We start from the raw sequence: 15,617 nt of genomic DNA on the forward strand, positions 1-15,617 counted from the left end.
GACCTAAAACTTTTCTAACCTATCCAACTTCTTTGATCAAACACTGCATATGTTTATAGCAAAAATACAGAAGGCGAATCTGCCAGGACTTTAGCATGTGCTTGCCAGAGACTTCAATACAAGAACTGTGAAAGCATCGAAACTAGCATGGTGCCAATTTTTTTTTTTTTTTTTTTTTTGGGAGTTTCTGCAGCTCTTCTACCAAAGTCCCAACAGGCAAGTACATAAAACCCCATTTAAAAACTCACCTCAGATTGTTACAGTATATACTTTTTCCCTATAAACAATAGTTCACCTGCAAGGAACCCGACACTCCAAACACAGTGAGGGAATTGGTGACTGATATAATTGGCTTTTTATGACAAACAACATTATTGCAATATGCCAACACTTGTTACTGTTGCAGAATGACATAGCAATATAACTGCCCACAAAAATAGGTGGAAGGACAATTAGTGATGAGGACATTCTGACTCAGCAGTGGGATGTAGATAGATTGAGTGGGGGAGTGAAGATTTGCTAAATTAAGTTTACAGTGGGAAAATATGAAGTTACTCACTTCCGCAAGAGGAATCAAAAGGCTTATTATTATCTAATAGAAAAGACCACAAGTGAATGAAATATAGAGGGATCTGGGTATTCTTGAGCATGAATCACAAAAAGTTATCAGGTTGGTGCAGCAAGTAGTTAAGAGGGCAAATGATAGATTGGCCTATATTGCAAAAGGGTTAGAGTTTAGAAAAAAGCAAGTTCTGGTACAACGGTGTGGAGAAGCCACACAAAAGTAACATGTACAGTTTTGACCCCCTTACCAAAGAAAGGATATAGTAGCAATGAAGATAGTCAAGAGATTCATCTGCTAATTCTGGGAAGAGAGGCTTGTCCTATCCAAGAAAGCTTAAACAGGTTATGTCTGTATTCTTTGAAGTAGAAAGAGTATTGAAACACATATCATCCTGGGGGGGACAGGACAGAATGGATGTTGAAATGTCTTTGCTAGTGGTAAAATTTCAAATGAGGGGACATTGTTTCAATGTAAAACAGTGATCATTCGAAACAAAGGTATATAGAAATTTCTCCTCAGAGGATTTCTGGAATTCTCTGCCCAGAGCGTTGTAAAGGCTAGATCATTATAAATATTGAAAGTGGGGGCAGGTACTTTGGGGTATTGAGGGCAATGGGGATCTGGCGGGGGAAGAGTTGAAGGCTGGGGTCACTTTGAATGGGGAGGCAGGCTTAATCAGCTAAGTAGCCTACTTTGGTTCCTATTTTCTGGTGTTCTTACGTAGCCAAGACTTACGAACAAAAAAAACTGGATTAACTCGATTCTTCCGAATGGTTCATCAAATTGTTTCAAAAGCGAATTCCAGACTATGTGCATTGATAAGCAGATAAGCTCTCATCACTTACACAGTCACAACTATCACCGTAAAACTTGTCATAAGATGGTTCATGATTAAAGCCCCTGACAATGTAAACACAGCAAGAAGATTCAGCTACATGACGCAAGCATTATGGCTACTGAAATTGACCTCTATGTAGACAGGATCCTGGAAAAGGAATAAGAATATCATATCATGTTCCTAACCTACTCTCCACTCCTGATGAGTGTAATGACAACAGGTCTAGCGTGCATTGTATTCTTTTCTACAATAGAACGCTGACCAATTTACAAAGGGAAAGAATGAATCTGGTGGAAACAGTGTGTGTAGACTGTGAATAGGTGTGAGAAAATTGAACAAAGGAAGTCAGTGAGAGCAGAGAGAAGTGAGTAGTAACTAGAGGGGAAATCTCAAAATGTGGCACTGTGTCACTGTAATATTGATGGTGACTTTGTAATGACTCAGTTTATTGATTGGTATCTTGAGTGGTTAGAAAAAGGTTGTATGCTGGTTAGTGTTTTAAGAGTTAATTTTGTTTAATGCAATGGATTGCATTTTGTTGTTACAGGTCACATTCCTTTATCCGAAATTCTGAAATCAAAAAGCTCCGAAAACCGAAGTTTTTTTCCCCGCCAATAGCTGACGTCACTCAGGTGTGACGTGGCAGCACTAGCAGAGGCTGCCAGACATCAGTTGTGGCTCAGCATTTGTCCTGGTTACACTTGTACTGTTTAATTTCGCTGTGAAAATGTCAAAAAAAGCTGCAGATACCGCTGTGGGTAACAATGAGAAAAAGAGAAAGAATCTTCTCTATCAATAACGCAGAAAGTGGAGTTATTGCAGAAGCTTGATCGAGGTGTGTCTGTGTGGCGTCTTACTGAAGAAAATAGTGTCAGAACTACCACGGTTTATGATTTAAATAAACAGAAAGACAAGTTACTGAAGTTTTATAATGACAGTGACATTCTACATTTATTCCAATAAGTCATTTACCATGTGTTTGATTCGGTTCGTTTGAAGCTGTACATTTTTATGTTTTATTGAATGTTTTTGTTGGAAATAAAATTTCTTCTTGTCATTATTCCCTAAACAATACAGTATAACAATTATTTACATAGCAGTTACATTGTATTAGGTATAAGTAATTCTGAGATGATTTAAAGTACATAGGAGGACGTGCATAGGTTTGGCGTGCTGCTGGGTCTTAAAGTCCACCGCACTCAGACAGTTTAAATAAGGGACTTGAGCATATGTGTTTTTTGGTATTTGGAGGAGGGACAGGGGGTCTGAAATCTGAAAAATTCTGAATTCCGAAATGCAACTGGCCCCAAGGATTTTGGATAAGGGTTTGTGGACCTGTACTTCCATGGTTAAATAGCCCAAAAACTAAAATGAATCTCTCAATATATTTTATATTTGCAAAATGGATGGGAATATAGCAGAGCAGGCTACATAGCTGGATTCCAGTATTAAGAAAGCTTTGGACAATACAAGTCCTTTTAAGCTACAAAATGTTTATATCTAAGGGGAACGATCTTTGGCTGCCTAAGCTAGTCATCATAGCTAAGTTAGGGGAACTGTAAACCAAGTAGAAAAATGCAAAAATTAGTACGGGACCTGGCAACTCAGACTAATACATAATAGCAAGGTGGCAAAACAGATCATGAAAGATACAAAATTAAGCTTGAAAAGGAACTCATAAGGGATATCAAAAGAAACACTATTACTTCACGATTATAATAGGAAAAAGAGGTTAACAGGAATGTAAGCTCCTTGAAAGCTGGTTCAACGAATTCCTAATTCAAATTAGGAAGTCGTCAGTATCCTTGAAAGATGACAAAAACATGCTATGAGGTTTATTTTACGTGAAAACAACTTTTACATGTTCTTAATGTTAACTAAATTTGAAACTCATAGAATTGAAAGAACGGTAGATTATTAATATAATGAAGAAATTGAAAGGCATGGGAAAAGAGAATGAGAGCAGATTGTCTAATTGGCAGAATGTGATTGATGATATCCAACAAGGATTTGTACTGGGGCCTTGGCTACATACTATTTTTATTAATAATTTATGGATATTATACTGAATGACCAATTTTTCTGTAGAAACAGTTAACCTGGGAGCACAAGATTTAAAAAAAATATTAATAGAAGAAGCAAAGTAATGGAAACTGAAATATAATATCTGAAAATCTGATGTTATGCCAAAATTGTATAAAATCCTGGTCAGGTTATATCTGGAATCCAATATACCATTTCTGAGCATCACAATTTAGGAAGGATATATCAAACTTGGAATGAACACAAAATGGATATACTGGAAGGACACAGATTCCAAAGCTTAAAGTATGAGGAGATATTAGAGAAACTAGAGTTGTTTTGGAATTTAGAAGTTTGAAGGATGATATGAGTGATGTTTTTGAACTATAAATACAAATTAATAAGACAACTGGAAAAAGATTATTTCTTATGCTTGAGGAATCCATGATCAAGGTGCAAAGTCTAAAAATTATGGCCAAGGCATTCAAGAGTGATGCTAGGAAAAAGCTTGTATGTAAAAAGGATGTTGGGGATATATGGCAAAGGTGTTAGATGGAGATAGGTGACATATCAGCTAGAACCTTGTTAAATGGCAGAATAGATTTAAGGGGTGGAATAGTCTATAGCAAACTGTATTGATACACTTACATATGAATGGCCACTTGGGCAAGACACAAAATATACCTTAGCTTGAATTAGTGCCTTTAGTCAAGGAGGAAAAAGAGAAAATAAATTAAATTGCAATATACTTAAATCATAATACCCATTCTCCTATACATCATACCAAAAGAAACTCTAACATTGACAAGCACCTGGGAAATCACAGTGATGAATGCGTCGCTTCTCCAACTCAGGGTTGTTACGTCGACTATATTTCGTTGGCTGGAAGCTAGGTTGACATGTCTGCAAAGTGGGTGGAAGATTGTGGATCTGCGAATGATGAACTATCTTTGATGCCACTGATGCAGCATATGATGGAGGTGGCGAGAGTGTATTGATCAGATCAGGCTGGTTCTCTGGGCTACCAGGCTGGGAGTTAGGTGGTGAGGGTGGCAAGTATGAATTCTGCTGCTGATAAAATTGGGCTGGCACAACATAGCCGTTTGGTGTGGATACAACAGTTTGAAAATGTTTAACTGAAGATTGGGAACATGGATTGTTTGGTCTACCCATGCCTGTTGACATGGTAACATTGTTACGACTGTGAATAACTGTAGTGTTGCCAAGTGACTGTGTAGAGCTCATAGGCATATTGACAACATCTGTGTTCATTGGCATTTGGTACATCTGGGGTTGATGTGAACTGACAGGGATCTGTAGTTCCGGGGAAGGGGCCTCTTGCTTGATGAAGATATTATTCACAGGAACTGAGTGTGGCACACTGAACACACTGGTGAACTCAGGCAGGGCATTTGTCGTGCTGGATGTGCACGACTGGGTAAAATTAGTGTCTTGCTCCGTCTTTACTTGTGGGAGGGCTGGCTTTGTAGATCTGTAAAGACCTGTTCTCAGGTGTGTGATATCAGGCAGAATTAGGTTGATATTCAAGCTGTATGGTGATGTAATTTGCTCCTCAAAAAACTCATCTACTACTGAGGCACTCTCCCTTCGGTATTTCTTCTGGTCCAGAATTGTTGGAGCTGGTGGAATTAGCGGGGCCAGATACTTGTCCATTTCTGATTTTACCTTTAAAAAAATGAATACAGGTATTTGTTTTGAGTACATTGACAAACAAGCATGGATGCCTATTGTGATAAACTTCTTTTTAATTCTGTGGTGGCAGAGCTCAAAAGTTTTAAGCTGTAATTTTACTTTAATATTAAACAGCTCTCAATGCTGAAAATCTTTAAAGATTTTAAATTTTTTCAAAGAAGAAATGATAAATTATCACCTTTTAATGGCATTTTAAAGCTCTAGACAAGCCACATAACAAGTGAACAATATACCTCAGGTTTTCCAGTAAGAGGAGTTGATCAGTACTTATGAACTTACAGAATACATTATTCAACACAGTGAGCAGGCAGAGAAGGTAAAACAGGAACTTTCCTAATATTAAAGTTTCAACCATTAAAATGATCTCTCAACGACGTTCTTTATTTTTAAATTGCTCTTCTAGATGCTTGAGACGATTTTCTTTTCTCCTTAAACAGCGTGAAGTGCTCTGTGGAATGTATTAACCAAAATTGAAGAAAAGTAACTTGCCACTAAGCTTCTAGCAGCATTACGACAGGTAGTTTGACAAAATTGTAATTTTATTCTGATAACAATCAGTGCTGCGATGTCAGAAGATCAGTAAGAGGAGCACTAAGGGCACAAACGGTAAGATCCAGGCTGAAAATACAGGCAGTAAATTGGTAGCAAAATTACCACCATTGAATTTCTCAATACAAGCATCCTCAGACACTTCTACATTAATCCTTATGTTCAGCTTTCTCAAATTGAGACTGACAATATAAATAAAGTAATACAAGAGATACTGTTGTTTAGCATACTGCTGCACGATACCATGAAAAGAAATTGCCTATTGGATACATGCATTTTCATAGTTAAATGGCAGTATATATACTGCATATATAATTCTACTTATAGAATTAGGATTGTGTTTTAACTTCCGCAGCCAAAGCCTGCTGCTGGAATTCTTACTTCGTGCATTGCTCAACTAATTCAGGATTGTGGTTTCAGTAAGGGAAATATTAGATATTTTTCTAATCAGTGCTACTTCATATTTCAAAAGCATAGACAGTCTTGGTTTGACAGCTACGCTTTATTTTAATAGCTTCTGTACATTGGGAGTAATTCAAGGATTTCACTGTTATACTTCTTGGATCTCATTCAGTTTTGCCATTCTTAACTAACAACTCAATGGAAGGGAGTTTAAGGTCAACTGGTGGTCGTACCAGGAGCCCATAGTTACTGTGCCATACCACGAATACCTCTATAAATAATAAGCTTGCTCTATTGAATAAAAGCAATTGAGCAAGTTGAATGCTCTCCAACAAGCTACAAAATGTGTCCTAACACCTCGGACTGTTTTTAAGCATAGAAAGGAAATGGTTACTTTTTAAGTAATATATATTCTGCCTCATGCTTAAATCCAGATTTACTTGCACACTGACATTGCTAAAGAAATCAAATTAAGTGCAGTTTACAATCATTTTTGAACTTTTGCTGCGTGATATTCATTACTAATTTCTTGAAGCAAACTTGATGGCAGTTTTACTTAGCCTTTCTGCCTGAGCCTAATCTGAGTGACAAGTGAGGCTTCTGCAATAAACATACACTGACAAACAACTCTGCACCCAGAGAGAACTGCACTGCAGAGGCAATATAAAGATTGGGACAGTGACATTTCTATCTTAAGTTTAAAGTGAGCTTTAACATAAAAATTAAAACAATTTTCTAATACTTAAAAATCTAACAATGTTTTATTGTATCATATCAATCCAATCAATCATATCAATATTGTGTTTTTTAATGACTGGAGTGGCTATTCGGTGAACGTAATGACTTAAAATATTAAAACATCCAGTTAAACTTTATTCACTATCTTAAAATTTTAAAGTAGTGAATAAGTTTTAACCAAGCTTTTAATATTTTAAGTATCACTTAAAATATTCAATGTCACCAAATATTACAGGCCAATACCTACCCTGGGAATGAACTGGAACATATTATTGACCAGCTTACAGCCCCTATAATTTTCTTTATTATGAACTGGATTATTTAGCAAAACTGTATCTGCTCCATTTGTTGGACATACAACTTGTAAACATAGAAAAATAGAGATGAAATGCATAAATATTATACTGCATTAAGTAAAAGGCTGCACTGGCAACATGGAATGAGAATTGATTTTCCACTCAACTATTGTAGTAGTCCATTATATTGTGAAAGCATCACAAAATGTATTTCATAATTATTGGAGTCAACAGTTTGTACAAGATTTAAACAATTGAAAAGTCAATTTGATACCGGGTGGATTTTCAGAAAACTAAAGATGGGGAGAAATCTGATCAAATAATTTAAATAATCTCTAATCTGCTGAGGAAATAATAAATGGAAGACCTATAAACTGAATAAGAGTCTGATGTTGCCCTCCCAGATCAAGAACAATGGACAGTTGCACTTTGCTGCAATCAACAACCACTAACTGTACTTAACACATCACAAAAACCATTAAGTACAAAGTACGACATAACAGCCAGACATCTGTTCATGAACATGGCTCCTATTGGTATGTAATGGAAAATAACACAGGAACTGCAGAGATATGCACACAGTCAACAAACCTTTATCACCATTGACAAATACTTTTCTCATCTCAGAATATTTATAACACCATTTGCTGTTAAGCAAAGTAAGCTACAACAATAACTTGTGTTGTCCAATCCTGGAGTTGGAGTTAAATTAATCATTATTTTTGAAGAAAGATTAAAGTATTCAAAAAGTCCAATTGATATTTGCTAGAATAAATTTTATGACAACAATTAACCCTGTGATACACACAAAATGCTGAGTTCCTCCAGCATTTTGTGTGTATTGCTTGGATTTCCAATATCTGCAGATTTTCTCTTGTGATAGGTTTTATCACTTCTGATTCCACTTGCTTATATGTATGCTATTTCATCTTGGACCCAAGCACTGAATAAGTTGTTGAAGGACCATTAGGTCATAGCAGGAGGAATTCCATGTCATATCAATTTGAAAAATTGAGTCAGATCTTTGCAACGTAAGTATTTACTAAATGTGTCTAATTATAACTTAAATAAAACAAAAGGTTTGAACTTACTTGACTTGGAGATGATGCATTTGTTTGCAGCAGTTGCAATAAATGTGATTTCAGTAAACCTGATGATTTAATAGTATCTTCTCCTAGAAATATATTCGTCTAGGGAGGAAAAAAAACAGAAGGGAAATTTAAAAATGTTCTACTTACTGAGTGAAAGATTTTTTTGAAGATTTTATTTTCTGAGAAAAGATACAGTCAAAGTTATTCCCCTGTACTTATTCACCTCTCAGTACCCCATGACAGATACACGTAGCTCCAAGTTCACAGACTGTCCTCCCTCTATCCAAGAAGCACGGTAGCAGCCTGAATGAAGACATTTTGTACTTCATTTTAACATGACTGCCCCCTACCTCTGACCACTTTCACTGCTATACTATGTACTTTAGTCTAGAAGTTAATGTTTCCAAATTCCTGCTTTCAAACTCAGATGATTCTACCATGGAACCATACAACACAGAGGGAGACAATTCAGCAAGCTATGCCACTGTTTGCTTTTGATTAAACAATGCAAAATTAATCTCACAGTTTTCCTAATCATAACTCTCAATTTCATCCAATATTTTTCCCAACTTTTCCTTGAAAGATGAAATAGTTTCTGCATTATCTATGCACAATTTGATTCAATTTTTCCCCCCAATTTATTCAATCCAAATCCTTTCTGATTTAAAAACATAATAAGGTCACCTATTTAATCTGTCCCACTGATATTGGTCCTTATTGGATTTCAAAACTTAGGCCTGTGTTCCCTATGATGTATGCCTTTGGAATATGATTAATGCAGAAGGGATTTCTTTATGTATCAAGAGTTTCAAATACAGTTTGCAGGCAGGTTGAAAGATAAAAGAACACATATGTTGAAATATGATGACACGATTGAAACTGTTATCTGGAACAATGGATGATTGTTGTTGCAATCTTTTTAGTAACAATAATTTTTCAAACAATTTGAATTAATCAAGGATGGTGTACCAAAGGGGACAATCTGGGTGTCCCCAAACTGTAAAACATGGATAAACCAGTAGATACACTCCCTACTGAAGTCTAGGTCTTAGTGTTCAGGTGACCCTAACCTTTACAAGAAATTGAGATATGATGCCCATAAAGCTATCAGAGATGCCATAAATAATACCAGCAGCCATCAGTTGTGACAATGAGCTACAAAATGAAGTCAGCAGCATCACTGACAACAGCACATTCCTCTCCAATGACGCATTCTGCACATTTTGAACAGAAGGGGATTGGAATGTCACTGCCCACTCTGACAATGGCCAACTCAGCTGAACCCACAGTCACCAGAGAGTGAGCCCGTGGAAAGCAACTGGTCCAGATAGTTTCCCTGACTGTGTCCTTAGATTCTGTACAGAACAGCTGGGGCCAGGGGTGGGGGGAATACTTGTGGACATTTTCAACCTCCTATCTGCTTTAAGATGACTGTTATCACCCCAGTATCTAAGAAAAATAAGGTAACGTGACTTAGTGGCTACTGCTCAGTGGTTCTGACAACCGCCGTCATGACGTGCTTGAGTGGCTGGTCATAGCAAGCATTAACAGACGATCTCAACTCACTGCCATTCACCTACCACTGAAACGGATCAATGGCAGATGCTAGCTCCCTGATCCCACACTCATCTCTGGAGCATCTGGGCAGTAAAGGCAGACCTACGTCAAACTATTGTTCATTGACTACAGCTTTGCCTTCAATATTGTAATCCCAAGCAAACTCAACTCAAACACCAAATCTGCGACTCCACACATCCCTTTGTAATTAGATCCTGGACTTCCTGACCACCAGACCACAATCAGTAAGGACAGCAGCAAGGCCACAATGATCTTCAATGCTGATGTGGCACAGGGCTGACTTCTCAAATCCCTACTGCCTATAAATGCATAACTGCATGGCCAGATTCTGCTCCAATTCCATCTGCACACCTACCAATGATACCACCACAGTGGGCCCCATCTCAAATAGTGATAAGTTGGAGTATAGATTGAGAGCCTTGCGATATGGTGTCATGACAACAATCTTTCCCAATGGCAACAAAACAAAAGAATAGGTCATTGACATTAGGAAGGGGTGCAGTGCACACGCTCCTGTTTACATCAATGCTGCTAAGGTTGAGAGGGCTGTGAGTTTCAAGTTCCTCAGAGTCACCAACAGCCTATCCAGGTCTAACCACATTGATGATATGGCTAAGAAAGCTTTCCAGTACCTCTGTTTCATCAGAAGGCTAAGGAAATTTGGCACGTACCTTTGATCCTCAATGATTTTTAATCAATCCACTACTGAAAGCATCCTATCTGGATACATTACTGTTAGGTGTAGCAACTGCTCTGCCTGTGACCACAAGAGCTGTGGACACAGCTGAGTACATCACATCACAAAAATCAGCCTCCTCTCCACGGACTCAGTCTATACTTCTCACTGCCTTGGCAAACAAATCAGCAAAGTCAAAGGTCCACTCACCCCAGACGTTCTCCCTTCTCCGCCCTCCCATTGGGCAGTAGATAGAAAAGCGTGAAAGCACATACCACCAGGTTCAAAGATTGCTTCTTTCACATGGTTATAAGACTATTGAAAGCTTCCTTAGTATGATAAAATGGACTCTTAATCTCAATCTACATCGATTAAGCCTATTATCTACCTGCACTGCACTTTCTCTAAACTGTAACACTTTATTCTTTACCTTGTACTACTGCAATGCGCTATTATAATTAATTGATCTGTATGTATGGTATGCAGATGCGCTTTTCACTGTACCTAGGTTTGTGTGACAATAATAAGTCAGTTTACCAAGAAGGTTGCAGTTGTCGACATGAGGAAAAGGAGGGGCATGATTCATTGGCAATTTGGCTTGCTGCCATCCTTCTGTACAGGAAGTGGTAATTAATATAGATGGCTAATGAGCATGTCGATTGCCAATATACGAGCGGTGCTTAATACATTTGTGGCCTAAGGGAGAAGGAGTCAATTTTAAAAAACCTAGCACATTTATTTTTCAACATAGTCCCCTCCTACATGTACACACTTAGTCCAGTGTTCGTGGAGCATACAGATCCCTTCTTTGTAAAAGTCAGCGTCTTGGACCTCCAGAAAGTGGTCCACAGCAGGGGTGATTGATAAGTTCATGGCCTAAGGTAGAAGGAGATGAGTTATTAACTTCAAACTTTCTGCATAGTCATACAAAGAGTTGAACTGCACGTACATGTAATGAGAGCTGTATAAGTCACCTCCTTCTACCCAAGGCCACAAACTTATCAATCATCCCTGCTGTGGACCACTTTCTGGAGGTCCAAGACGCCGACCGCTGGACTAAATGTGTAAATGTAGGAGGGAGCTATGTTGAAAAATAAACGTGCTAGGTTTTCTAAAATTGACTCCTTCTACCTTAGGCCACGAACTTGTCAATCACCCCTGCTGTGGACCACTTTCTGGAGGTCCGAGATGCCGATATCTACAAAGGAGGGATCCGTATGCTCCACGACCACTGGACTAAGTGTGTAAATGTAGGAGGGGACTATAATGCGTCATGAATGAACAGTCAAAGCTTCTTTCATTTAGACACCATGCAAGAGAAAGACAACAGGTTGGTATGCAGAAATCATAAGCTCTATAGAAGTTAGTTGCTTCCAGGAGTGACCAATATCATAAGCGCAGGGCAGTATGTACAACAGATCCAATGTTTATAGGAAAAACATAACCCATTTTCCTTGACTTAAGTCCAAATTTCTTGTCCTCATCATTTGTATATCTTGTCAAAACAAATATGAATGACCAGAAATTTCCTCCAATAAAATTTGGAATGACCAAACTCTGCTCCCTACCCATGATTTCTATGCTCTGTAGAAGTTGGTGCTGCTTCCTGCATTTCTTCTAGAGCACTCATGGTCTCCATCTTGACTGCATCCACTTTGCAGTCTCCTGACAGGTTCACCTCTTCTCAGAGTGGAAGCTATATATTCTTGTCTGAAGTTCCTCTCTACCAAATGTTAAAGCCTCAGCAGGGATACTGTCTCCTCTCAAGGGTTTAATATTTTTCAGCTGACACAAGCCTTTTTTAACTTCCTGTCACTGAGGGCAAGAGCAGGCAGTTTGTCTTGGGATATAGGCAAGAACATTCTTGCTGAGGAAGAGTCAGGTAATTATAGGGTCTTTGAATTATTCCATCTAAGGAACATGGACTGTGGGAAATCCACAAATTTTGCTGCCTTCATAAAATTGTCTTCACTGTATGGATAATACATGATGGCATGCAAGCGGTAATCATAACCAAAGGGCCAATAAACGATCTAATCGTCGTGCAACACATACAAAATGCTCAAGGAATTAAACAAGTCAGGTAGCATCTATGATGGGGAAGAAACAGTCAACGTTTTGGGCTGAGACTCTTTCTCAGGAGTTGAAAGGAAAGGGGGCAGAAGCAAGAATAAGAAGGTGGGGGGAGAGGGAGGAGTAAAAGTTGGCAAGTGATAGGCAAGATCAAGTGAAGAGGAAAGTAGGTGTGTAGGGATGGAGGGGAATGAGGTTAGAAGCTGGGAGGTGATAGATGGAAGAGGGAAGAGGCTGAAGAAGAAGAAAGCTGATTGGAGGGGAAGTACACCATGGAAGAAAGGGAAAGGGAGGGTAAGCAGAGGGAGGTGATATGTAGATCAGGATAAGATAACCAGAATAGGGAATGGGAAAAGAAACAGATGGAGGGGAGCAATTACCAGAAGTTAGAGAAATCAATGTTCAGATTGGAGACGACCCAGATGGAATATGAAGCTTTACTCTTCCACCCTGAGTTTGGCCTCATTGTGACTATAGAGAAGGCAATGGACAGGCATATTGGCAAGGGAATGTGAAGTTGGACTGAAATGAGTAGCCACTGGGAGATCCTGCCTTTTGCAACAGATGGAGCGAAGGTACCTGACATGTAGATAGATCTCCGTGCTGGGCAAACTGTTGTTAAGCAAGGCTGCATCATCATCCCAATATTTACTTAATTTTAATCAGTTATACTGAAGCTCATCTCCAATAAATTTCTTATTGGCGTGGTGCAAATGGGATAATGATAGACCTATGATACCTCCATTCCTAAACTAAGAAGAGTTCCATAATTGTAGTTGAACTGCAATACAGACAAAGCTCACATATGCACTTGTTTACAGGCCCAGTTCTAAGTTATTCTTGTTTGATTACGAAGCATAGACCTTTTATTAAGCACTCCAAAAACAAAGACCTTCCACTAACTTCTGAAAGCAACACCAACCTCCAACAAGATGCCACCCTGGAAAATGTTTCCCATTTCGCCTATTTCAAAAGCCACCCATCAGTGGAGACAGACAATGAATGTCATCATTACTTTGTGTTTCAAGGTAGCCTTTGGACCTCTGAGAAATACATTTGAAGGTCAAGACCTCAAATGCAGCAGAAAATTCATGGTCTACAAGGCAGCAGTGTTCCTTATATTCCTGTTTTTTTCCCCCCCCCGAACCACAGACCATCTATTACAGAAACCTCAAAGGATTGGAAAATGCACTAGCAAAATTGTCTCAGCAAAAACATCCACTGGCAGAATGAGTAAACAAACATTAATGTCACCAACATCCCCAATGTCAAAATGTTACATATATTCAGTGAATAATGGGCAGGCCATGTTATATGCATGCCTAACAATAGACTCTCAGAGTGTCTCCTTCTACTCCTAATGAGGTCAAGGTAAGAGGTTGCCAGGTGGATAGAAGTGATTGTAGCAGATGGAGATAATCCAGGCAAGTGTAATGTATTGCATTTTTGGAGGTCAAATGAAGGGAGAGCATATACAGTTAATGGTAATCCCCTTAATAGCATTGAGGTACACTGGGATCTTGGGGTCTATAGTTCACTGAGTGGCTACACAAGTGGAAAAGATTGTAGGGACTGCCTGCCTTCATTGGTAGGAGTGTTGAGTATAAGAGGAAATCATGTTGCAGCTACACAAAACTTCAGTGCAATTCTAGTAGTTTGACTATAGGAAGGATATGGTGCATTAGTTTAAGACTATAAAAGATTCAAAGTTCAAGTAAGTGCATGATCAAAGTACATATATGTCACCAAATGCAACCCTGATGTTTGTTTCCTTGAGGGAATACTTAGTAAATTCAACAGCCATAATAGAATCAGTGGGAGACTGCACCCTACAGGGCAGATAACCAGTGTGCAAACACAGCAAACTGGGCACAGACAAAAGAAAAACAAAGAAATAATAATAATAACAATAAATAGAGAACACGAGATGACGAATCCTTGAAAGCGAGTCCATAGGTTGTGGGAACCCCAGTGATGGGGTAAGTGAAGTTGAGTAAAGTTATCCTCCTGGTTCAAGAGATGGATGATTGAGGGGTAATAACTGTTCCTGAAGCTGGTGGAACAGAATTAGGAGGATAGGAGCAAAATTAGGCCATTCAGCCCATTAAGTCTGCTTTGCCATTCCACCATAGTCGATTTATTATCCCTCTCAACTCCATTCTCCTTCCTCCTCCTTGTAACTGTTGATAGCCATTGATGTTTTGACTAACCAAGAAACAATTAACCTCTGCTTTAAATATGCTCAATGACCTGGCAGCCAGAACTGACCATGGCAATGAATTCCACAGATTCACTACTCTCTGGCTGAAGAAATTCCCTCTCATCTCTGTTCTAAATGGATGCCCCTCTACTTAGAGGTTGTGCCCTGTGGTCCTAGACTTACCCACTATAGGAAACATCCTCTCCAATTCCACTTTAACTAGACCATTCTATATTTGATAGGTTTCAACGAGATCCTCCCTCATACTTCTAAACTTCAGCGAGAACAGGCCCAGTCATCAAACTCTCCTCATCTATGAAAACTTACATTTCTAGAATCAGATGTGTGAACCTCTACTGAACCTTCTTTAGTGTCAGCACATCCTTTCATAGATAAGGGCCCAAAACTGCTCAAAATTCTCAGAGTGAGGCCTCACCAACACCTTATAAAACCTCAGCATTACATCATTGCTTTTATGTTCTAGTCCTTACAAAATGAATGCTAACATTACATTTGCCTTCCTCACCACTGACTCAACCTGCAAGTTAAACTTCAAGGAATTTTTCCCTGAGGATTCCCAAGTCCCTCTGCACCTCTGATTTTCGAATTTTCTGCCCATTTAGAAAATAGTCTACGCTTTTGTTCCTTATACCGAAGTGCATGAACATACACTTTCCAATGCTGTATTCCATCTGTCATTACTTAATACATTCTCCTAATCTGCCCAAGCCCCTCTGCAGCCTCCCTGATTCCTCAAAACTTCCTGCTCCTCCACCTATCTTTGTATCATCTGCAAACCTGGCTATAAAACCATCATCAAAATCATTGAAATATAATGTAAAAGAGGCAGTCTCAAAAAACTGACCCCTGCAGAAC

The 15,617-nt window shown here is 38.7% G+C and overlaps 1 protein-coding gene across 1 annotated transcript in view; it reads right to left on the minus strand.

Moving 5' to 3' along the window:
- The window catches only part of klf5l (Kruppel like factor 5 like), a 68,115-nt gene that overhangs the window by 35,731 nt on the left and 16,767 nt on the right, over positions 1-15,617 (minus strand). Inside the window, exons 2-3 of the mRNA XM_072270638.1 lie at positions 8,215-8,313; positions 4,238-5,111 (exon numbers count right to left, since the gene is read on the minus strand). Coding sequence (XP_072126739.1) covers positions 4,238-5,111; positions 8,215-8,313 — 973 coding nt within the window. The remainder of the gene's footprint in view (positions 1-4,237; positions 5,112-8,214; positions 8,314-15,617) is intronic.

This window comes from Mobula birostris, chromosome 10, assembly GCF_030028105.1.
Source record: "Mobula birostris isolate sMobBir1 chromosome 10, sMobBir1.hap1, whole genome shotgun sequence".
NCBI lineage: Eukaryota > Metazoa > Chordata > Chondrichthyes > Myliobatiformes > Myliobatidae > Mobula > Mobula birostris.